Raw genomic sequence first — 22,998 nt, forward strand, 5'->3', positions numbered from 1 at the left:
TGTGCAAATGCAACACACACACACACACACTAGTAAAGGAATGTCTGTATGCTATGTGGTAGGGCAGTTATCTTGAGTGCTTGTTTCTGTCCACCTACATTGATATCCAGGAGCTTGAAGGTGACAGCATCCTGTCCTCTATTCAACACGACCACTACCATTCCACTGTCAGGAGTGAGGACTGACAGACACTCCAGTGAAGAGTTGTCCACTAAGCTCCACACTCGCACTGAACCACGGGCCAGGAACTTGCTGCAGTCAATAGAACAAACAATTCTATTATAGGTATGCTCAAATCCCAAATTTGAAACGGGCTCCTATTTTCAGAAAAAGGCCACATAATTTATCATTTTCGGGGTATTTTTTGTCAAAAACAAGCCCAAAATAGACTATCGTTTTTAACACATTGTCTGAAAGGCCTCTTTCCAAGCTTCAGAAATCATAAAACGTTATTGGACCAACGGAATTAAAGTTATGGCCATTCAAAGCCGCTGTATGTAATTGTAATGAGCTGACCTGAAATGTCCCATGTAGTAATAGAAGACCTGAGGATAGATGATCTGCTTGTCAGTGTCTGCTAATAGCATTCCATCAAATCCACACAATTCTGGGCCCTCGCAATTGTTGGGGCCTTTATGATTTGGACCTCCCTGTATGTCTAGGACGAGGTTCCAGTCTATCCATCCAACCACCCAGTTGTTCAAGTCCCCTATAATGTCATGGGCGTAATGTTCCCCCTTTCCCCACACTGGGTTCGCGGGGTTTTCTTCACGGGCTTCAGTCGCTTCCGTAGCTAGAATTGGTTTGTTTGGGAAGAGGTTGTGAGCCTGGTTGACATTGTCGAACTGATCTCCAGTGTACCAGTGAATGGCTGTGCCCCACACGTATTTGGCAGCTTCAGCATCGGAGTATATTGTCTGTACCCAGTTCACTACATGGTCTTTATTGTGATCGTATATCAAGATGTTTACATCAGGATGGTCTTGGCTCAGTTTAGGCCCAAGATGATCTTTCAGAAAGTCTCTCTCTGCTTCAGGAGTGAAATGCATTGCTTCGTAATTGTGTGGACAGTATTCTGGTTCGTTTTGAATTGTGATTCCCCAAATATCGACACCTTCAGCTTTGTAAGCAGAGAGAAACTTTGAAAAGTAAAGAGCCCATGTGTCCCTGTATTGGTCTTTCAATACACACCCTCCTGCACAATCTGTGGGGCAGTACGGACTGTTGTTCTCTTTGAGCCAGTTTGGTGGACTCCACGGGGTCGCTACAATATACAGGGCATCTCCAGATCCTTTTAAGATGGTGGCATTGGCCTTTTTGATCAGTGGAATGATTTGAGATTTGTCGTGGTCTATAGAGAATTTCGTTAGGTTTGCATCTCCACTAGTACTGTCGTAGTTGTAGTTCATCAGTGAGAAATCACATGACCCGATGGGCAATCTAGCCATGTTATAGCGTAGGCCCTGGTCTGAGAAGTACATGTTCAGGACCTGGGCCTGCAGTGTGCTGTTGAGCTTGGAGAATATGAACGATGCAGCATCAGTGAATGCACCACCAAACCCAATAATGGTTTGAAATGTACTTGACCTGCAGTTGGGAGAGCTCAATACACTATCACAGGTAACACTTGGGTTGTACTACCTGTTGATGGTGATAACTTGGTCGAAATGGAAGTCATCCTGAAACTTGAGGTTGCTTTGCTTAGTGAGCCGGTCTGCAGTGCTCTGAGCAGTTCTATACCACTGCATATCAGCAGCCAAGCAGCCATTGAGGGCTGCAAGGCACACCACAAAGAAGAGAGTCACAGAATTCATGCTCTCAAGTGAGTCAGCTAGCCAGATATAATTAATGATACTTTGGACAGATTTTTTTTATAGCAGCATTACAATTCATGTTACATGTGATAGGAATGCCCTTATTCAGTGATGACCTCATAGGCCTACTCATTCAGGCATTGTCTTCAGTCTCGTACGATCATGATACTGACTATTGTATCTCTCTGGAGCCATAGATACTGTACTGGAGCATATCACTCAGATCAGAGTGGACACAGCTGCAGAAGGAGCCCCACCCCCTTATGATGTCATAACTAGACGGTACACATGGTGAACAGGTAAGACATGTAAGAATGTTGTTGAATGTTTATTGACTCCACTGTGTGTTCATGTCCCCTGCAGCTTCAACATGGCAACAGCAAAACTACCCTCTACTACCCCAACAACAAACTACGTCCTCAGACCTCGTTCCCTATCCAGAAAGCTCCTCCATTATTCGCTACACCTACCAACCCTCACCAAAGCTCTCATCCTCCTCGCCATCGTCCTAGTGGGCTCTACCATTTATGCACTGGACCTCAGCCCGGAATCGGCATTTTCAGATCGCCACAACCCTGTCAATGTGTACCTGGTTAAATACAGTTGGGGGTGGACCCTACTAATCATAACACCAGCTGTAATATTATCATCCTCACTCTATAACGGTCTCAACATAACCAACATTTTCCGTCATTTAAGTCGATTAGTGGTCTCTCATGTTATCTGGTTCTCTGTGACTAGTTTGATTGTGTTATTGGACAGCAGTGTGGGCAGTTGTGCAGTCAATGAAGTAACTGGCCGACACGAGTGCCTCAAGAAAGGTCACCTCTGGTTGGGTTTCGATATTTCCGGACATGTGTTTTTGCTCACTTACTGCATATACGTTATCTCCGAGGAATGTGCTAATATAAAACTAGAGATTTGGTACGAATTTCCCGAATTCTTATCACATGAAAATGCCGTTACCAATAAACTGAGTCAGAATACCAAAGACACACTTTTGCTGATACACCAGATTAGTAGTTGGATTATAGAGCCTCTGGAGCTACTCTGCCTCGCGCTGGTGTTGGTCTGGGCCGTGATGGTGGTCTCAACTAGCCTGTATTTTCATACGTTTGCAGAGAAGGTTTTGGGCTACCTCTGTGCTCTGTTGTCATGGCATTGTACATACAACTGGTTGTATGGACGGAGCAAGTATCTACCATGCCGACCAGATGATGGGTATCTACACCCACTGAGAGCATTGTAGTGAACTATCATGTTCGAACTTATATATTATTATATAGGCTTATTATTTTGGGTTAACTTTATTTATTTTGAATACCTTGACTACAATTGTTTATTTTCTCAGTGCATTTATTCAAAGTGCAGTCAGTGCATGTGTACAACTCAGCGTGAATAAAATAAGGCCAAACACATAATTATAATCATGTAATCTAATCAAGAGTCACAAGACTAGCTATTATAGTGTTCACTTCAGTCTGTCTCAGGTGGTTCCACTGAAGTGTCTCCATGCTCCCCACCCACTGACACCTCCACGGAAGTATTCCCCCCCAGCTGGCTCATATCTATGGCAACGGTGTAGCCGCGATTAGCCGCTGAATTAGAGCGTGTGTTTCTCTCGATGCTGCTTGAAGGCATGGTATTGCTCCATGAGTATTGTTGGCGACGAGGAATCACAATCTCGTTGCTCTGAGTGTCATCTCCATGCAATGTAGTGAGGTGGTGAGCGTAGGTGAAGTCCTCTTGATCAGGTGACTCACATGTGCTGTTCCTAGGTAGTGTTGGGTCTGGGGCCAGGGTGTACACTGTGTGTGTGTGTGTGTGTGTGTGTGTGGGTGTGTGTGTGTGTGTGTGTGGGTGTGTGTTAATTAGAGCCACTCTGTAACAACATGGAATTCGTTGGAAAGCTATACAGAACGCAATGCAAGTATGTACACTATGCATCTGTACTGCACATATTAGAAGACAGTACACACAATCAATTTTAAGGCCATTCCTTGAGTGTAATAGATACTGCTGCATACACAACAGCACTCAGTGGCAGACTCAGCATTATACCTAATGGCTATAATTGTAAATGAACTCCAATAATGCCACTGGGATACCATACACTGTGACTATATAGGCTGTTACTGACCCAACATGACTCAATTAAATGATATACATGTACAGTGAAACCTGCCTATAGAAACCACCCTAGGGACAGTAAAGAGGTGGTTTGCTAACACAGGTACAAACACAAACACATACTGGACAGACTTTGGGGGGCCATTAACCTGGCTGTATTATAGAGGGTGGCCACAATAAACAAATTTCACTGTACAGCTAGCTACACACCCATACACTCACACTCTCCAGTAGTGACCCTGCCTCCCCCCACACGCACACCCACACACTCACACTCTCCAGTAGTGACCCTGCCTCCCCCCACACGCACACCCACACACTCACACTCTCCAGTAGTGACCCTGCCTCCCCCCCACATACACACCCATACACTCAAGTAGTGACCCTGCCTCCCCCCACACGCACACCCATACTCACACTCTCCAGTAGTGACCCTGCCTCCCCCCACGTGCTCCAAGTCTCCCTCATCCTCATCAGGGGAAGCACTGACTTCTCCCATAGACACAGAGCGATTGAAAACATGACGTAAGAATCTCGAGTTTCTGAGCCCACTCCGCGAGGAACGGACATAGGAAGAACCCATCAGACCAGACATATTGAGCAGGCTAGAGTCGTTCTCTTCATCGCTATGGTGAGAATCAGAGGAGCTGAGGTTTCGTGCAAAAGGCCTATCAAGAGGAGGTATAGAAAGACGTGAAGATACATTATCATCATCGTCCGAGTTGGACCCGCTATCAAGGTCGGACAGAGGTCGCAATCGTGGGTGTACGTGTAGCAGGTTCGTGTACTTTGCCTTAGTCGATATCGGGTTCAGAAACATAGAGTTTTGATCGGAAGCTTGCGACGTCGGCATCTCAGCCGATGACAAAAACGAATTGTTTGGTGGTGAGGGGAAAGCTCCCTGTGTGGACGAGGGCCTGTGGTTCAAGTGCGCCTGTTTGGCAGACCATGTTGAATAATCCGGTGAGTCAAGAGTAGGCATCATGCTAGCACCATCGCTGCTGAATGGCGACCAGTGGGGCAACACTTGCGTCTCTTGGTAGAACTTCTTGCCCTTATTGGCAGGACTGGCGCTTGCCCCAGCACCATCTTGGGTAAGCCGATTCTGTTGGCCATCATCATCCTCGCGATCGCTAGAAGATAGAATATCGTCTCCGGACACAGAGTCAAAATCTTGCTCAAAATCAGAGCCCATAGCTTCGTCACCTGACTGCACGTCCGTGTCATACGAGAGAGTGCAATTCTTTAATAAATCGGACAACACATCGTCAGAAACATCGTTGACATCGCATTTGATCCACGGATTGATAAGCGGCTGTAGTGCCAGACCTCGAACCCTCGACTGTATTCCCGTTATATCTTTAACGATGTCATCTTGCTGGGAGAGAGCATCGAGGGGATCCCCCTTAATTAGCGAATCACACATTTTCTGTAGATTCTCAGAGTCTCCAATTGCCGATGACAACGACCTGTGAGATGTACAATGTATTGTAGGTCAATATTGTCCAAATTCATACAAAGAACAGTGATTTCTATAATCATCGCTGTATATACGGAATGGAGTATTTCCCTTCAGAGATTGACTAAGAGAAACACATAAAAGGCACACTCTAGTATGCCACACACACACTCTAGTACACTACAGTACGCCACACACACACACACAATCACACAATCACCCATCACTCTATCACTGGTAATACAACCTAACTCTTCATTACACTCATTCATTAGACTCACTGCAACTGAGCATTCAAGATATACATCTGCTCATCTGTCCAGGTCCCAATATCCATCAGTAGGGCGTTCCTTTTGCCCTCCAGTAATCGAATCAACTGATCGAAATATCCCTTCACCTGCCTCTCACATTGATGCCTGTTCTTCTTCAGTCTGCGCTCGGCTCGATTCACAGCTTTCTCTCCGACATTAAGCTCTTGAAGATTAGCCGTCACGCTGTTCATAGCCACTTGGAGGGCTTCTACAGAGGGTTGAGCCGCCTCCGAGGCAATGGCACAGTCGTGATCCTTGTGTTCCCCGTATAGCTGGCAATACGCACACACTAGGTCCCGACAGTACTTACAGTAAACACGTTTCTCGTGGTTATGCTCCGTGCAGAAGTGTTTCGACGACGCGCTATTTTGTCGGCTGGTTTGATTCTGGTTGGCAGGACGACAGCCGAGGAGTGCAAAGTTCTTTGTGAGTGAGTGAACATCGCGATTAGTAATGAAATTCATTGTGCTACACGTTGGGCATTTTAGATCATTAGTTAAAGTTGCGAATGATCTAGAGAGGAGTGGTTGACGTCTCACTGTAGTCCATTCTCGTCCGCCATATCGAATCTGTAGTACCACTTGTTCAAAATCATCCTCATCCTGCTCAGTGTTGAGCAGTCTATCCAGGCATTCTGGAGGTACAGAACATGCACGCTCGTATTAGGGTTAGGGTCAGTGTACATAGCGATACTGTACTATCCGGTATTTAGCTTAGTATGGGTACGGGTGGGGATGCTCGTATTAAAATTATAGAATGAGATGTGGTGCCGTGATGTCTCATATACGTACATGTACACAGCCGGCCAGCCAGAAATACCCAGATATCTCTAGTTCTACTCCCCTATAAAGCTTTCTGTATTGTGTGTTTCTAGTTTATATATTATATTGCATACTGAGTGTAGCGTGTATGCAGGCCTTTACTGTACTAGTACGCTTACCCGTGCAGTAAGTGTGCCCACACTGAAGTATCCTAGGAATGAGGTTAGCCTCGCTGTCACTGTAGTCCCTGAAGCAGACCGGGCAGATAGGCCCGTTAGAAGGCAGAGCGTCGTCTCCCACGTTCACAGCCATTAGGATAGGTCCTGGTTGTCGTAAAGCAGTGCTTGTTTATTAGCCGTAAGACGCTAGCTAGTCAGGGTAATTTCACTTTTGGTTTAGTTAATAACATTCATAGAAGATGACATCACTACAAGCTAGTGACGTAATAGTAGCATGAGGACACAGTCATAATAATTATTTTATCCCTATATGCAAATCGATACACTTCTATAGCTGTACACAGTTCCAAAATAAAGGGATAAAAAATAATCAATTAAGTGCCTCAATCAAAAATAATTATCGAGTGTTTGTGATACATAAATAAAGAGCTTTTATTTCTCTTACAGAGCAAAAAATTAATCGTTCACACATACAAATACACATGACAAAATATTCAATGGTCCCACAAGTTAGACGCCCTTCATGTCTGGGTGCTCAGGGCAAGTCTGGCTCTTCTTATACCAGCCTCTTATGCAACTGGGAGGGAGGGAATTGGGCAAATGATTATAATTATGCAAGAATGCAATACTGAATTGAACACTATTTCAAGAAATGAAATAACGGTGTATACTTTATAGCTTCAATGGAACAATCAAGTGTGCTGCTGGTTAGTCTCTAGTGTGCACGTGTAAGGCTGGGGATTATACATGTACTAGTACGATGTTAATAGAACTAATGATCATTACCAATACTTACTGTAGATGGTAGACACAGAGACATGGCAGTCTTGCAATCTCGTCACCTGCAGAGGAAATAAAGATATTTGTATATTGAATAAGCCAAAAAAGAACACAATCAATTGCAGTAAAGTGTTTGATATCTCAGAGCCCTATTAATGTGTGTACATATAGTCCACTGCCCACACCTCAACCATTAGCTGCCAGTAATGGCTTCCACCACATCGCATGACAACACCCGGCAACTAAAGAACAGCCATGTATTATAAGTGAGAGATAATGGCTTTACCAATCATTGCTCTACCTACTCTACCATGCACCTACCAGTCTCCATGCTCTACCTACTCTACCATGCACCTACCAGTCTCCATGCTCTACCTACTCTACCATGCACCTACCAGTCTCCATGCACCTACCAGCCTCCATATCATCCAGGCAGATACTGCACTCCCCAGCATCTTGAAGCAGTTTGTCCTCTGTGGGAAACAAAATAATTCAAAGTCCAAAATCAAAACACGAGGCCTCATGCAAAGTCAGAGATGTACATGTACATCAGTATAATTAAGGTACCATTGAATTGTACTCTTGGTCTCTGTGAGCATGCAGGGATGTGGTCCTCCAGCTCAGAGGAAGGGAACTCTTTGAAACACAATGGACACTTCACATCTACACAGACAAAGATGTATTGTATAATTGTGTCCAAGGAAACAGACAGTTGGTATGTAGAGAAGGTGTAATGGGAGGACGTCCTGGCAGACATATTGCCTGAGGGTTCCTGGAATGTGTAGCTCTATCAGCACAAACAAAAAAGGTACAAGTACTCGCACATTGAGCAGCTGTTAAAGCAGTGTATACATACATACATGCATACCTGTACCAAGCTGTAACCCTACACCCACCCACACACGCACGCACGCACGCACACACACACACACACACACACACACACACGCACACACACACACACACACACACACACCCACACCCACACTCACACACACACACACACACACACACACACACCCACACCCACACTCACACACACACACACACACACACACACACGAGAACAGTCTACATACGTACATCTACTAGAGTGAACTTTAATAAACATATTGGCTAAGTAGTTCACTGTATAAATAAACTTTCAGAGTCTGACACAATGAAATTATGAAAGTGACAACATGTAACTCAATACCAGTGACAGATAAGGAACACCGACAGTCTAAATATTTGTAGATGGTTAGGTAATGGATTCCCCCACCATGGTTGCTTGGGAAGGATACACATGACCGAGAAGTGACACTTTGTGGTAGGAAGTCTTAATTAACAAGAAAGCTGTTACTTTATTTATCATCACCTGTATAACACATTATATTCTGATACCACGACTCACTTGGCACTGGCGGTCTGAGGAACAGGAGTGGGTGTCTGAGTCTGTGGCTCCGTCTCCCACTACTACTACTGCCACCGTGGTGTTGTCTTCTCCTCCTCTCCGTCCTATCAGATCCTGGCTCTTCTTGCTGTACTCCCTCTGAGCTTCTTCGTGAGTCTAACCTCAGACTGTGTAGAGTTGACAGCAACTGCTCTAAATCATAGTCATTGAATTCTCTTAGCGAGTGAGCAGGTGGGTGTGGCTCTCTTCTGGTTGGACGGCTGTCTGGTGATGGTGTGTGGTGTGGTCGAGGTGGGGGAGGGGGTGGTGGTGCATGGGCGTGTCGTGTGGTGGGTGTGGGGTCGACTCTTAGCCATTCGTCGGAGTCATCACTACTCTGTGTTACAGTGTTGCTTTGATATACGCGTCTGTGTTGGTGTTGTCTAACAGAGGAGGAGTGTTCACGAGGCGCACTCAACGACTGTGTCCTCTCTGGGCGGTATAAGGAGGAAGGTGGCAGACCAATGGTAGAGTGGGTCTCCTGAGACTGACTCCCTCCCATTATGCTAGTACTGTGTCACTGTCACCTCTAGCTTATTCTGAGCATGTCTTCTCTCCTGGGATAAAAAAAACAGCTCATAAAAACAGTTTAGATTGAGTCTAATACAAATTATTATAGCATGATGTTTTTATTAAAGCTCTCCCTGTGCTCTACGTACAGCATGCTCTATGGATTGAGTGGTGATAAACTTACAATGATCTCTTTAGCTCAGTACTAGTAGTCTTTCTTTATATGTTCACACTGCATGCCCACACTTTGTTATTTCAGAGCCAATTAATTTCAATATTTCACATAACTTTAATGCACCGCATAAATAGAAACATAAACTGTAACCGCACACACACACACACACACTAAATCAATTTACTATCAAGCAGAATCGTGTACACTAAACTGTTTCCAAATATGAAACTGCCAATGACAATAATAAAACAGCCGTAGGCAACAAAAAAAGTTTTCTTGACGTGGGAATGCGTTTTCGAGGACAATGCAAACTGAATGATCATCATACCTGCAGACAACAATAACAATGGATTATGGGAAATGAGGGGGAAATATCAGAGACACTTGTTACTAACCTGGGAACACGAATATGAAGGTGGCAGCCAGTCCTCCAGTCAGACTGACCACATTAGATATCTGCTCCACTAGTATGGCCAGCGCGAGAGTGATGACAAACCATATAAGACTCTCAATCCTCAGCCGTGCCCACTTGTACTTGTCATGACTGATACTCAACCGACACACACGAAACAGCTTCACCAATATGGAGTCCAGGGGAGTTCTGTGTGAGCAGCAAACAAAGGAAGAAGCACACTTTGAGGGTTAGGGTTAGGGTTAGGGATAGCATTGACAAGCACTTTGATCATAATAGATAACCACACATAAAAGGATGTTCAGATGTGCACTTCTATTGTACGTGTGTATAAGCACATGACATCACATGACATCACATGACATCACACAACAACCAGAGAATGAGCAGTACTACCATAGACAGCATGCTGCAAGCCTTGGTAGATCAGAAGCTCAATAATAATAATAATAATAATAATAATAATAATAATAATAGCTAAACCAACTTCAATGAACTTGTGAGCATATTCTATATTAAATAGAGCATCTTGATGGGTCATGTGATTAAGCTATATATACCTTCCACAGAATGTTAGGATGGGGTAAGAGGTAACCATGACGAGGGCTAGTAGACCTCGTGCCACGTCCACTAGTATATCCTTATTGCAGTAGTTGCGCAGAATATCCGATTGTATACAGGTACCGGGGACAAAGGTCAGATAGCCAAAGGTCCCAGTGAGGGTATAAACGACGAAACAGATGAGGACAGCAAATACAATAATAAAGAAGAATCTCTTAACAGTGCGCTTCTTGAGACCCACATAGATGGGAATGGACGACACATGACACTACAAGGGAAGGAATTATTATCACCTAACTAGGCGGCAAGATCGTGATGTCATACATTACTGTGTGTGATGTCATACATTGTGATATTATTATTGCAGGGTCGATAGCACTTGCCAAGGTGTGTACAGTAGTAAGGTACCTGGTAGCCAAAGCAGATGAATGGAATAGCATTGACAACATCAGGCCAGGATCGCGAACAATGGCTACAGGAGGAAAATAGATATCATCATAATTATCACTGGTGGAGTTTAAGGTCTAATTATATCTCGAGCTCACACTTGAGTGGTGGATACTTCACAATCGGTTGTACCAATGAAGTGTCTAGTTGTCACGACAGCAGCTATGTAGAAACAGCAGAGAACAGCAAGGAAACTGTTGATGAAAATAATTATCATATTAAGTGGTGCAATAAACCTTATACATGTGCCGTACCTTGTGTAGCTGAGGACACCGATCTTCTTGAAGAACAGCCATGGTAGTATGAAGACACACGCTACTATGGCTATTATGAATCGTCTGTCAACGTAGAAACTGCTTTTGATGTGATTAGTTTCGTTTGCAGTGAGGTTCAGAGATTGGATTATGCCAGAGGACACTGTGTGTGTGTGTGTGGGGGGGGGGGGTGGTCTGCTAACACAGGTCTAAACACATGCTATGGAGACTTTTAACCTGGCTGTATTATAGAGGGTGACGCTACAATCTGTAAATTACCAACATGTTTAGTGAGCTAGATACAGCACTTTCCTCTAGTTGGTCTCCCACACTCACTATCCTCTAGTTGGTCTCCCACACTCACTATCCTCTAGTTGGTCTCCCACACTCACTATCCTCTAGTTGGTCTCCCACACTCACTATCCTCTAGTTGGTCTCCCACACTTACTATCCTCTAGTTGGTCTCCCACACTCACTATCCTCTAGTTGGTCTCCCACACTTACTATCCTCTAGTTGGTCTCCCACACTCACTATCCTCTAGTTGGTCTCCCACACTTACTATCCTCTAGTTGGTCGCCCACTATGACCAGGTAGGTTATGTTGGAACCAAAACAGAAGGCCAATAGACAGATCTCAGCTACTAACTTGACCACAGGGCCACACACCGCCTCCACTGTGTCCTCATAGGTAGTCTTGTGCTTCAACTCAGCACCATAGGCTAGGACTAGTACACTGGATATAACAAACACCAGTAGTACCTGTGTGTGTGTGTGTGTGTGTGTGTGTGTGTGTGTGTGTGTGTGTGTGTGTGTGTGTGTGTGGGTGTGTGTGTGTGTGTGTGTGTGGGTGTGTGTGTGTGGGTGTGTGTGACAAGGGTTGAGGGCGGATATATACAACTATCGTAATACACATAGAATAAATACAGTTATACAAGGGATACAGAAATCACAACACAATACAATTCACGTTTATTTTCATGGCCATTTTATTTATTTATCAGCAGACAGGCAGAGTAGCTACCGGTACAACAACCCACCAGCTCTATTGCAATGCCTTGTGTTACTCCCCCTGCCTGATAGAAGGCTAGAGGTAAAGACAACAGTCCAGCACCTAGAGCAGCATTCACAACGATGAAGACTGCTCCAAAGGCTGTTCCATTGCTAGAAGACTGCTTAGACACATCCCAGGGGTAGTAGAAGGTTGCTTCCTCTGCTCTCATATCCACTGCTCCAGAGGATCCATCTTCACCTTGAATGCTGTATTTTCGGTTAGGATAATAAGAGGTGTTTATAGTAGCCATAGCACACACCGAGCATTCCTGTGTGCCGTCTCCGTCATCATGATTAATGAGGCTTTGCTTTCATCATAGATATCTATGCTTTCATCTCTGGCATTGTTTAGTTTAGTAGGCGTGGCTCATTTGGCATAATTATCTTCTATGTTATGTTAACGATCTTTACCCATCTCAAATGTTCACAGAAAAATAATTATGTGTAGCTGCTAGTCTAGCCACGCCCTCCCATACTTTGTATAAGAGGCTGGAATTCGAAGACTAAAAAATAGCTAAAAATAATAATAAGTATTCAGACATGAATTAATATGCACACACACAAGAATGCTATTAGTGGTTTTGAATCGAGAGTAGTAGTCTTGAAACATGAAGTCTCTCTCCTGCATGAGAAAGAAAACATTAATCATAATAATATGAAACAGGAAAAATAATTAATTTTATTCTTACCAATCGTGTGTTCCACTATCAATTAACTGTCAGCAGTGTCAGAACAAATCCATTATAAGAGATGACCATCAGTTGAGGAGAGCATCACCTGTGGATTAGTGTGTGCTGTGTGTGACGCTTTCCAAGCCACCCAGGAGGTACGTCACAGAGCTCGTTTCTTTATAGTGTAATCGGTAAGAGAACGGCAGGTATTCAGTTTGCAAACATGCACAAAGGGGCCAACCACACTAGAACACATGCAACTAGCTACAATAAAAACTGAACACCTGCCGAGACGCTTGCCCCTGCCACTGCTAGCTAGCTAGTTGTGATTCACGTGAAAAGGCGTGTATTACCACTACCACTAATGCTGTCCTATCACTAATGCTGTCTTAATATTTATTTAAAGTGCTAGCTAGATTAGTTTGTTTCACGTGAAAAAGCCATGTACGAAACTATATAGCGTTTAATTACTTAAAATTTGTATAGAGTTTATATTAGAGTGGCATCCTTTTTACAGTAACAATTTTACGAATTATTAATGACACACAAGAGGCCACCAATTTGAAACCACACCCACACACAAGAGGCCACCAATTTGAAACCACACCCACACACAAGAGGCCACCAATTTGAAACCACACCCACACACAAGAGGCCACCAATTTGAAACCACACACACACAACAAGAGGTCACACTCACACACACACATGTCACACACAACAATAATTTGAAAGTCACACAAGAGACCACCAATTTAAACCCACAAGCACGCAACAAGAGGTCACACTCACACACATGTCACACACAACAACAACAATTGAAAGATACACACGCACACACAGGAGGCCACCAATTTGAACCCACACACACACAACAAACGTTCACCAATTTAGTTACACGCGCACACACACACACACACACACAGGCGCTATAACAGGCGCACACACACGTACATATTTATACCATAAACTGCCATTGTAAAAAGTATTTTCGTTAGAGCGGAATTATGTTAACTTTAAATAGAGTTTGTTTAAAGTTTGGGCGCTAAGATTAGAGTGGCGCTTTTAACTTACAACTTACTTCCAGAGTCAGTAGAGCCACAGCCACAATCTGTAATCTGCATAAATTAGATGGATTAACAATTACAAAATGTCACACAATACAACAACCACTCCTCCAGACACAGCAGCAAGCAGGAACAAGCAGGAACAATGTTGTTCTGTAAAAAAAAAATGACATGATTAAAACACTTTAGGCTAGGGAGAAATGACAAGACAAGTTGGTACATGTGCAAGAAACAGTGTGTGGCAAAAAACCACACAACAAGTGTGGTAAAAAACCACACAACAAGTGTGGCAAAAAAACCACACAGTAAGTGTAGCAAAAAACCACACTACACCTGAAGAACAAACCAACAGCACGAAGACAAAACAAACAACCAACAAAAACAAACAAACAACTCGACAAATCGACCGTTACCGAAAACCCTATACGCGCAAACGCAAGTAAACCAGCTTACAAATAGACATGAACAATACAATAAACTAAACACCAATCACTTAACTTTATTAGATGTCACCAGCTGGAGAGCCCACCATCGGAGTCTAGTCAGCCCCTGCAGGAGGAGTACAGTACAAGACAACGTTAGCAACAACTGTGACACATGTAACCAGCAACAAGGGGCAGAACTCTTAGAAGATAACGTAGCTAGCTAAGTAGCTAGGGACAGCATGCAGGATCAGCACTCACTCTTGAAGGTCGGTTGAAGAATGAGGATCAACTGTGAATGTTCGAACAAGACATATTAGGCGCATGCGCACATTTTGGCGGTAATATTTTACTGCACATGCGCAGAAGATGTTGTTAACATAATTATGGTAAGGGGTCGATTTACACACAGTTCAATTTGTTTTTGATGATCTTTACCACAAGGTACATTTTGTTGGTAATGGGCGTCGACGCCCTAAGGTTCTTGTCGTGGGTGGAAATTTGCTTCCTGTTTTTGGATGACCACAAATTAAATCCTCTTGCATTGCTTTGTATGAAAAGCAAGCCTTCATTTGGCTAGTTTAGTGTAAGATATTGTAGAATATATAACTTAAGGTAGATACTGGTAGTTACAACTTTTGGTAGATCTAGTTACAAATTTTCAGATCACTGCAATCTAGAGAAGGAAAGATGAGCTGTTCAAATATCATCAAGAGAGGCTACTTATTTGACAAGAAGATTGGAATCATCCCAGTTGCAGTGGTGAGTGTCCATCATGTGCTATGCAGTTCCTATCCTTGCACAGCTAGCACAATGCACATCTTGGCAAGTGTGCAGCCCCCCATGATACTGCACTAGTTTATATCTAGTAGATGCTATAGAAAGCTGCATAATCATTATACACTGCAGTGGACTACATGTACAATAGCAGATCACTATAGCAGATCACTAATATAGCCAGCCTCTCCATGTACCCAGCTTTGCATGCTAATACTATCCTATAGTCACTGACCTTTGTGGCTGACTACTATCATCACCTATCATCACTGGTGGTTATGGTTACCCCAGGTACACAGGTGCCCTAGGATTGATACACGTACATATGTTAAAATCAGCGGCTGAATAATTATATAGTTTGTTTGTGTATATTAGCAGCGTATGTGTTTAATTATTGTTTGCTGCGTTTACATAGTTGTATGAATTAGCATGGGTGCCTGAAAGAGCTTATAAACTCGTGAATATCATTTAATGAAACAATGCTAAAGAGCTAATGAATATCAGCCCGTTAACAGCATGCAAGCAGCTGGCTTTGCTAGCTACGGGTGACTCCCTACTTAACTTAACCTCATTATAACTTATTCGATCCTAATAAGGTAGCTTAGATTAGTCTGCAGGTAGAGCTGTGTAAGGAAGTTGTTCCTCTAATATTAGCAAACACTCTCTCCTGTCACTTGGTGATAGTCAATATTAGATAAATGTTTCCGCACCGAATTTACATACGACCTTAAAAGATATTCCTCCCATGTATTATGTAGTGCAACAATAGATTCTTTTTCCCATAGTTATCTACAAACACTTCATGTTTTTCCCTTGTGTGACTATTGAAGGATATGACTATATCAAATTACGAGGAATTGTGTTTAATTAGTTTCCTTTCTTTGTGTGTGTGTGTGGGACTGTCTTTCCCTTTGTATCAGTTATCGTGTAGTGATGAAAATTCATCTCATTGTTTTCCATATGGTATAGCTGTGTCTGGTTAAGTCACCGCTGGACATGGTGGTTGACCCACAGATACTGTCAACATGACCAGCATGGAAACCATGATAATCCCTAGCCATTTGGGTTCCCACATTTTGTTGTCAGAGGCTTTACAAATAATAATATTGCACTGTTCAGTTACTCGAAATGTTTGTGCTCCAGCAATCTTCAATTGGAACTATAATACTAATTTACTAATAACTGTATCTTTCATCATCTTCCACTCAGGAGCGTAAGAGATGGTATATACTGAGGCAGGACCTCACACAAGGTTTCTGTGTGCTCGAGTATTATAAAGATGAGAAGACTGCCACCAAAGGAGAAGCTCCAAAAGGATTTATCAATGTTTACGATGTTGTTGCTGTTCAACGTGTCCCCGAGAAGAAACAAATGCTTGAGATCCTCTGCCCTGGAGTGGCCTATCGATTGACTGCTAATTCCGACCTTGAAGCTACAGAATGGACCCAAGCTCTGAGCAGACTAATACTCTATAGAAAAGACAATATCAAACCACCTCATTCTCTATCCATGAGGAGAATACCCAGTTCTCCCACTCACATGGAAACTATTCCTGAACGCCACCGAACACTATCTGACTCTAGCATGCAGACACACAACTCTCCTTCCTTGCACATGCACCCCAAGTCCCTCACTATCCCCACACCCTCACACCGTCACAGCCACAACGACCACCACACTCTCCACTTCTCACACTCTCCTCACACTCCACACAGTCTGCCCACGCCCCCGGAGATGGCGGCCTCCCCACCGATCATCTTCCAATACCATCCCCCGGGAATACAGAGGCAAAGAAGTAGCGAGTTCCCGGTGACCCTCCCCTCCCCCTCCACCAGCAGTGACTCCTCCTCCATGGCCAGTGGCTCCAACACTAGCTTTGATAACCAGGCTGCCTTTGAGATGGACAGAAATGATACAAGTAAGTGAGAAATTCATTGGGTTTTTACTATCTTAACTGCATGTACAGGTTTGCTATAATCGTGTAAATTGTCTTTGCAGTTTATATTCTATTGTTTTCAGGTCTGGCCAGTTGTAACTTTGTTTTCTTTCCACGACACATGATAGCTTTGTCCAGACATACACGCACACCTGAGGCTGTGTATTGTATCCAGTCAGTCTATACATTATTACAGTGTCTTTATTCATTGTTTTCCCCGCACGTGCAGGGTCAAGGTTCAGAGTTCATGCTAAAGAAGCGGACAACCTCTGCGTGAGTGGTCCTGCTGATCTGGTGGTGTCAGAGGAAGGCATTTCCATTCACTCAGTGCAGACTGGTGAGTACTACTGGGCGCTGTAGTAGGTTGGTACTGTAGTAGGTTACTAGCCCATTGTTGAACAATGATCGTATCTACTTTGTATCTACTGTGTGTTCATTTCTTTCATTGCCTTGCTAGCATATTGATTGTGTATGTGTGGACAGCTTAAACTAACTAGGGGATCATTCTAACGGGCATTGTATTGCAACTGTTGATAATGTAATGGCTACATAGAATCCACACCAGTGACAGCTAGATCTGGCCTGTGCCTTCCTGCAGGCATATTGTTACGCCTGCAATTTTTCTGTGGTTTCTAAATTATTACCTCAAACTTAGTTATACAATCCTCTAGCATATGCCCACGGATTCCAGTCTAACCCAACTTACTTTGAAGGGGGCAAGTATATCCCATCATCTAACCAACTATTGCCCTGAGGGCAGCCAGTGCTTGTTCAGTAAGAGGGGGGGGGGGGGGGGGGTGACTGTGACTAATAGAAGGCTGATCAAATTTGGCTGGATGGTTGGAATGGTTTCTTGCTACTTGTGTACTTGCTTTGTTCGTCTCTACTCCCACTAAAAGTAATCACACTAAAAGTATTAAAATGCCCCACACTAAATGAACCACAGTTTGCTGTTCCTATAGCTAATGTATTTGCTCTAGGTAAGCTTTGAAAATTGGCTTGCTAGTCGCTACAAAGTGAAGGCCATGTAATTATAATAACATTACTATACTAGCGCTGTTGAAAAGTGAAGGCCATGTAATTATAATAACATTACTATACTAGCGCCGTTGAAACCGTTGTAGAGGGGACTACAGATGAATGCATTGTAGCAAGGCTATCACTTGTTATCTGCTGTATGATAAGATTCTTATCCTAGGGTCTGTGTTTACTAACAACACTGCCTCATTGTATCAGGTCTCAAGTTTTGAGGGAGTAGAATGCTCTTAGACTCATTAGCTAATCAGATTGTGTGTGTGCATGGAACAGGTAATGAGCTGATGCACAATTAGCTAATGAAATTCTATGCTTTGTTTATATTGCTGCTTTTTAGAGCTATTTTCCATGCTATAATATGATAATGGCAGACAGTTGTCTAGCCTCCACTCAATGGCAGGGTGCTAATGTCCTAATGTCTTAGTGTGCCTATAAGAAGTGTACCCTCTGTACTAGCCCCTGGTTGCTGTAGGGCTGAGTGTGGTGAAGCATCACTATGGTTTGTGTGCATTCTTGTGACCACGTTAATAAGTTAAGTAGTCAAGGGCTACTGTTTAGCTAAGTTGGCCAAATGCAGGCATTGTCTTCAAACAATTTTCCCATCTCTCTGTGTCTGTGTGTCTGTGTGTGTAATTTCCATCTTTTAACTTGTGCATGTCCCACCCAATGTGTGTATGTTGTCAATGCCAACTGTGCATTAGGGGGAGGGCTGTAGGTACACTGCTCTGTGGAGAGATAGCCAGCTGTTGTTCCCATGGTGATTATCAGTACACAATGAAAGAGCTCTTTGCACTGGAGTACCATTATTCAGCTAGAGAAACAAAAACATATGTGATGGTAATAATTACAGAGGGTGGTTATGACTACGTATACATTTGCTGGAGAATGAGCTATGGAAGTTAATGAGGGTCAGTTAATGATAGTCAAATCCTTATTTCTATTGACATCTTATTCCTATTGACCTATCTATAGTCGAGTTCTAAAGTTTAATCATTTGAGTGGGCAGAAGGATGTTGGAGGAAGTATGGTGTGTGTTTGTGTGGTCTCTGGGCAGCATACATGAGTAGCCATCACCTCCAGTGGCCATTGATGTGGGGAGGATGGTATATTGCCACCAGCAGGATGGGGTTACCTTTCCTAGAGTTTGCTTATCAACAAAGAGCCTTTGTTCCCCTGTGTGTAGTAACCATGGCCCTAGAGTAACCTCTCCACACTAGGAGGATCTATTATTCAGCATGCATCCGGGTCACCATCATTTAAGGTAGCTGTGTATATATATATACGTCAGTGCATGTTAGCAAAGGCCATACAGTTATCTGTCCATCAAAGTCATATTTTCCAAGCTCTAGCTCTTAAATTCATTTTTTCTCTTCATTTATTAATTAGCATAATGATTTCTTGTATCATAATCATTGCAGTGTGATTGTCTGTGAATAAAGCTCACAGATACTTAATCACTGTAGCTGGTCCCTATAAGAGATCTTAATACTGCAAACCTTGCCAGCTGCCAGCTGTCAGTTGCATTCATGACTTACAGTCCTCCCCACATCCGTTCTTTAAGAGTATTCCACGCTCCACTGTACGCTATTCATAGTCTACTGTGTGGCTAACACTCTTTGTTTCTAGTTACTTTGAAGTGGCTGGTTCATGTTCTGTGCACCTGTTCCAATGTCAGGTCATTCTCTGTGTTATCTTGCACTTCTATATTTTGTTGCATGGCCTCTGAAATTTTGTACCTTGTATAAAATTAGATTGGTGAATTAATCAATTTTCCCAGTGGCTGTAATGGTTACAATAAATTTTAAGCTTTCCAGAATCCTTTCACCACCCCTCACACACCCCACCACACCCACACACACCCTCACACACCACACCCTCACAGGCCTGGAGCTGGTGTCATGGCCCATCAGCTCCCTCACACCACACACACCCTCACACACCCCCACCACACCCACACACACCCCCACCACACCTCACACACCCCCACTCACACACACACACCCACACACACCCTCACAGGCCTGGAGCTGGTGTCATGGCCGATTGGTTCCCTCAGACGCTATGGTTGTAACAACGTCTCCTTCACCATCCTCACTGGCAGGTGGGCAAGTGATACATGCACTGTATACATGCTCTGTACATCATTATAGAAAATTAATTTCCCCATTTACGTACTTCACAGGATCTTAGCTCCTAAAATTCATTTATCACTTAAGTTGTTAATCATTGATCTAATTATGTGTGTTGGTTTAGATGTCGTGTTTTCTCAACTCTAAATGTGATATTTTCCAGAGAGGTAGCATATAGAGTTACACTTCCCCTCTCCCCCTCCTAGCTTCTCGGTGCAGCTGCAAGTGCGGTCATGCATGATGGTTGAAAATGTATTAATGTCCCAGTATCCATGTGGCTATGTTAGGATAATGTGTGTGTGTGTGGTCTAATTATGGCAGTTTAACACATGACTAACTCTCTAAGGTGGCCTATACATTAAGGTGTTGCTCTAGGAAGAACTTATTTGTAGGATGAACTTATTTGTGTGAAGCCTGCCACAAACTGTCCCTTGTAATATGAACGTTATTTGTTTAGTATACTTCCAATTACAATCCTAACCTAATACCACTAGGCAATTCATTTCCATGGAAGAGCTTCTCATAATTAAATCTCGCTAATAATATTGTGTGCATGAACAATTGTGATTGGACGTTCGGAATGAGCTCCAGCTTTCCTATACTATCAGACCTTAATTACCCTAGCTATAAAGGAAAGGTTTCTTTGATGTCCCCTCTTAAGTGTTTAGCTTCCTCTGAGTTCACTGCCAGAGGATATTGGTTAATGATATTCATTGCCACTTTGTGCTCTAATTTCCTCACAGGTGTTACTGTATATACACACATGCATGACTGGTCAACTATTACATGTTGTTATGTGTTCTGGTTGTGTTCAGGTTCTGTTCCACTGGCGAGGGCCGGTTCCAATTCTACACTCCGCACTGTCGCCTCATCAATACCAAGGTTCACAGTATCGCCATGGCAAAGGCGGGCAGCAAAGGACTACCAAGACGAGCTTCTGAGGTGTGTGTGGGTGTGGAGGGGTGTGGGTGTGGAGGGGGCGGTCTAAAGTCAGTTCCATTCCACTACTGAAGAGATTTGTTAGTCTCTGTTGAAGATCATGATCCCCGGCCTTAGCAACATGTAACCTGATATGCTTGTGTAGCTCAGCATTCACAGTGTGTTTCTAGTCAACAAAGTATCACTAAGTATCAGTGGGTACACTTACGCATGTGTATGTATTGAGGCAGGCACATATTGATAGACCTCGTGGCTTTGTTCCTATTGTCAGTGGATAATGTACGACTCTTGTGTGTGCTTATATCCACTCACATAATTATTTGTTAATTGGCCTAAATTGCTCTCAGGAATAGCACAGCAGCTGTGGGTAATCAACGCAGCATTAACTAGTTTGTAAGCTGCCTCTTTTAAGATCAAAGCATTTTTGTCCCTATAACCAAGTTAACTGTTGATGGCTGTGTGTTGTGTGTGTGTGTTGTTTTCCTTGGTTACCTATAATCAAGTGTGGAGTAAAGACCTAGTACCAGGCTGTGTTAGGTAGAGCACCCTTTAGACTGACTGACTGCATCACTGTAGCTTCCATGACAGCTGAACAACTAGCTCACTTCTAGGGGCTATTGTTGGAAGCTATTGTCATGAAATGCTTGATTTTATTTGCGTGGAGTAGCGAACTTTAATTTGTTGTCACTGCTCCATGCACTAATATTATACCTCTCCACCCATCACACACATCACACACATCACACCCATCACACACATCACACACATCACACACACAGCCTGCACATATTTCAGATATGATGTCACGCTCTCCACAACAGTCACACCTTCTCAACCCACACTCGTCACTACCTCCACGGGCACACTCTACCTCCCCGCCCACGTATCCCACACCCTCACACCTTCACAGCATGGCTCCACCCCATTACACCTTGGGTCAGTCGTACAATCGTATCCAACACGGCACGGTGCCATCACTATCTCAGGAGCAGTATAGCAAGATCTACCAATTCAATGGACAAGGTATATAAACTACTAACACTGTTAATAATTATAGCGCAAATAATAATTATTACTTGCATGCGAGTATAACTATATCTCTGCCAACAGCTGTTAGATACCGCAGTCCTAGCTACGTATACAGTACAGTAGTAGAGTTAAGATCTGTATAATTATTGTTATGTTCAAACCACCATTTCAATCCATCTCCCTGTGTGCAGGGGCTGATGAGTACAGTAAGCTGCAACACTTCAGCAGTATGATGAGTCTACAGAGCTGCACACAGTCCGCCATGGCCCCGCCCACTCAAGGTACCACCCCCTCATACCAACAGCAACACCCCCCTCTCCCCCCTAAGGGGGTCAAGTACACGCAGCTAGAGTTCAACGAGGGGAACTCCCCCACTGAGAGCAATGTGGGGGGTGGTGTGGAGAATCATCAAATCCTCCAATCAAATGCCTGATATGTAATTGCCTGGAGCAAAACAATTTGTGTTCGTGTGTAAATTATGTAAATTATGTTATTTATCACATTCTGCGCTATTTGAAACACTATAATTATATACTAGAGAAATAAATATCATAAATTGTGTATCATCCGTCTGTCAAATTATCATCCATTTTGTTTGTCATTAATTGTGCGTTTATGTGTGTGTACATTGATGTATTACAATAATTACACTGTTCAATGGAGCTTCTTGATCACAGTGAATAATTATGTGTTTTGCAGAAAGGGGGGTTGCATGCAG

General features: G+C 43.4%; 6 protein-coding genes across 7 annotated transcripts; 2 read left to right on the forward strand and 4 right to left on the reverse strand.

Annotated features, from left to right (window-relative positions):
• Positions 1 to 29: 29 nt before the first annotated feature.
• Positions 30 to 1,991, reverse strand: LOC135345561 (lysosomal acid glucosylceramidase-like). Its single transcript, XM_064542979.1, has 3 exons — positions 1,642 to 1,991; positions 517 to 1,587; positions 30 to 252 (listed from the first exon to the last, which is right to left on the reverse strand). Exons 1-3 carry the CDS (start codon positions 1,812 to 1,814, stop codon positions 30 to 32), a joined length of 1,467 nt encoding a protein of 488 aa, XP_064399049.1. The 5' UTR covers positions 1,815 to 1,991.
• Positions 1,975 to 3,173, forward strand: LOC135345579 (acyl-coenzyme A diphosphatase FITM2-like). The gene is made up of 2 exons (XM_064542997.1): positions 1,975 to 2,113; positions 2,178 to 3,173. The coding sequence occupies exons 1-2, from the start codon at positions 2,103 to 2,105 to the stop codon at positions 3,061 to 3,063; spliced, it is 897 nt and encodes a 298-aa protein (XP_064399067.1). The 5' UTR covers positions 1,975 to 2,102; the 3' UTR covers positions 3,064 to 3,173.
• LOC135345546 (uncharacterized) lies at positions 3,150 to 6,892 on the reverse strand. Its single transcript, XM_064542960.1, has 4 exons — positions 6,655 to 6,892; positions 5,685 to 6,348; positions 4,362 to 5,413; positions 3,150 to 3,622 (listed from the first exon to the last, which is right to left on the reverse strand). Exons 1-4 carry the CDS (start codon positions 6,785 to 6,787, stop codon positions 3,291 to 3,293), a joined length of 2,181 nt encoding a protein of 726 aa, XP_064399030.1. The 5' UTR covers positions 6,788 to 6,892; the 3' UTR covers positions 3,150 to 3,290.
• A 114-nt stretch (positions 6,893 to 7,006) lies between these two features.
• Positions 7,007 to 9,659, reverse strand: LOC135345583 (E3 ubiquitin-protein ligase RLIM-like). The gene is made up of 6 exons (XM_064543002.1): positions 9,561 to 9,659; positions 8,828 to 9,423; positions 8,002 to 8,097; positions 7,848 to 7,907; positions 7,451 to 7,496; positions 7,007 to 7,231 (listed from the first exon to the last, which is right to left on the reverse strand). The coding sequence occupies exons 2-6, from the start codon at positions 9,366 to 9,368 to the stop codon at positions 7,165 to 7,167; spliced, it is 810 nt and encodes a 269-aa protein (XP_064399072.1). The 5' UTR covers positions 9,369 to 9,423; positions 9,561 to 9,659; the 3' UTR covers positions 7,007 to 7,164.
• On the reverse strand, positions 9,638 to 12,666 carry LOC135345563 (sodium-coupled neutral amino acid transporter 7-like). Of its 2 annotated transcripts, XM_064542982.1 has the most exons (9): positions 12,536 to 12,666; positions 12,263 to 12,482; positions 11,786 to 11,984; positions 11,226 to 11,388; positions 11,070 to 11,165; positions 10,933 to 10,996; positions 10,524 to 10,792; positions 9,947 to 10,152; positions 9,638 to 9,879 (listed from the first exon to the last, which is right to left on the reverse strand). In XM_064542982.1, exons 1-9 carry the CDS (start codon positions 12,565 to 12,567, stop codon positions 9,722 to 9,724), a joined length of 1,407 nt encoding a protein of 468 aa, XP_064399052.1. In that variant the 5' UTR covers positions 12,568 to 12,666; the 3' UTR covers positions 9,638 to 9,721. The 2 variants fall into 2 exon arrangements, with proteins under 2 accessions (XP_064399052.1, XP_064399051.1); XM_064542981.1 differs by having other exon boundaries at positions 12,263 to 12,618.
• Positions 12,667 to 14,977: 2,311 nt separating this feature from the next.
• LOC135345558 (uncharacterized) lies at positions 14,978 to 22,969 on the forward strand. The gene is made up of 7 exons (XM_064542975.1): positions 14,978 to 15,197; positions 16,422 to 17,130; positions 17,378 to 17,485; positions 20,203 to 20,284; positions 21,128 to 21,254; positions 22,031 to 22,274; positions 22,472 to 22,969. The coding sequence occupies exons 1-7, from the start codon at positions 15,126 to 15,128 to the stop codon at positions 22,711 to 22,713; spliced, it is 1,584 nt and encodes a 527-aa protein (XP_064399045.1). The 5' UTR covers positions 14,978 to 15,125; the 3' UTR covers positions 22,714 to 22,969.
• The last annotated feature ends 29 nt before the right edge of the window (positions 22,970 to 22,998 follow it).

This window comes from Halichondria panicea, chromosome 12 (assembly GCF_963675165.1).
Source record: "Halichondria panicea chromosome 12, odHalPani1.1, whole genome shotgun sequence".
Lineage (NCBI taxonomy): Eukaryota > Metazoa > Porifera > Demospongiae > Suberitida > Halichondriidae > Halichondria > Halichondria panicea.

What these genes read in the sequence shown, in the direction of transcription:
- LOC135345561 (XM_064542979.1), bottom strand. Translation starts at nt 1,814, where the DNA reads ATGAATTCTGTGACTCTCTTCTTTGTGGTGTGCCTTGCAGCCCTCAAT. An exon ending in CAAGTTATCACCATCAACAG is followed by an intron (nt 1,588 to 1,641) that starts GTAGTACAACCC and finishes TCCCAACTGCAG; the next exon opens with GTCAAGTACATTTCAAACCA. An exon ending in TACTACATGGGACATTTCAG is followed by an intron (nt 253 to 516) that starts GTCAGCTCATTA and finishes TATTGACTGCAG; the next exon opens with CAAGTTCCTGGCCCGTGGTT.
- LOC135345546 (XM_064542960.1), bottom strand. Translation starts at nt 6,787, where the DNA reads ATGGCTGTGAACGTGGGAGACGACGCTCTGCCTTCTAACGGGCCTATC. An exon ending in TGGGCACACTTACTGCACGG is followed by an intron (nt 6,349 to 6,654) that starts GTAAGCGTACTA and finishes CTGTACCTCCAG; the next exon opens with AATGCCTGGATAGACTGCTC. An exon ending in CAGGGTCACTACTGGAGAGT is followed by an intron (nt 3,623 to 4,361) that starts GTGAGTATGGGT and finishes ACACACACACAG; the next exon opens with TGTACACCCTGGCCCCAGAC.
- LOC135345583 (XM_064543002.1), bottom strand. Translation starts at nt 9,368, where the DNA reads ATGGGAGGGAGTCAGTCTCAGGAGACCCACTCTACCATTGGTCTGCCA. An exon ending in CCTCAGACCGCCAGTGCCAA is followed by an intron (nt 8,098 to 8,827) that starts GTGAGTCGTGGT and finishes TTGTCTGTGTAG; the next exon opens with ATGTGAAGTGTCCATTGTGT. An exon ending in CCTGGATGATATGGAGGCTG is followed by an intron (nt 7,497 to 7,847) that starts GTAGGTGCATGG and finishes TTTCCTCTGCAG; the next exon opens with GTGACGAGATTGCAAGACTG.
- LOC135345563 (XM_064542981.1), bottom strand. Translation starts at nt 12,526, where the DNA reads ATGGCTACTATAAACACCTCTTATTATCCTAACCGAAAATACAGCATT. An exon ending in AAGGCATTGCAATAGAGCTG is followed by an intron (nt 11,985 to 12,262) that starts GTGGGTTGTTGT and finishes ACACACACACAG; the next exon opens with GTACTACTGGTGTTTGTTAT. An exon ending in TCATCTGCTTTGGCTACCAG is followed by an intron (nt 10,793 to 10,932) that starts GTACCTTACTAC and finishes CTTCCCTTGTAG; the next exon opens with TGTCATGTGTCGTCCATTCC.
- LOC135345558 (XM_064542975.1), top strand. Translation starts at nt 15,126, where the DNA reads ATGAGCTGTTCAAATATCATCAAGAGAGGCTACTTATTTGACAAGAAG. An exon ending in GAATCATCCCAGTTGCAGTG is followed by an intron (nt 15,198 to 16,421) that starts GTGAGTGTCCAT and finishes TCTTCCACTCAG; the next exon opens with GAGCGTAAGAGATGGTATAT. An exon ending in CATTCACTCAGTGCAGACTG is followed by an intron (nt 17,486 to 20,202) that starts GTGAGTACTACT and finishes ACACCCTCACAG; the next exon opens with GCCTGGAGCTGGTGTCATGG.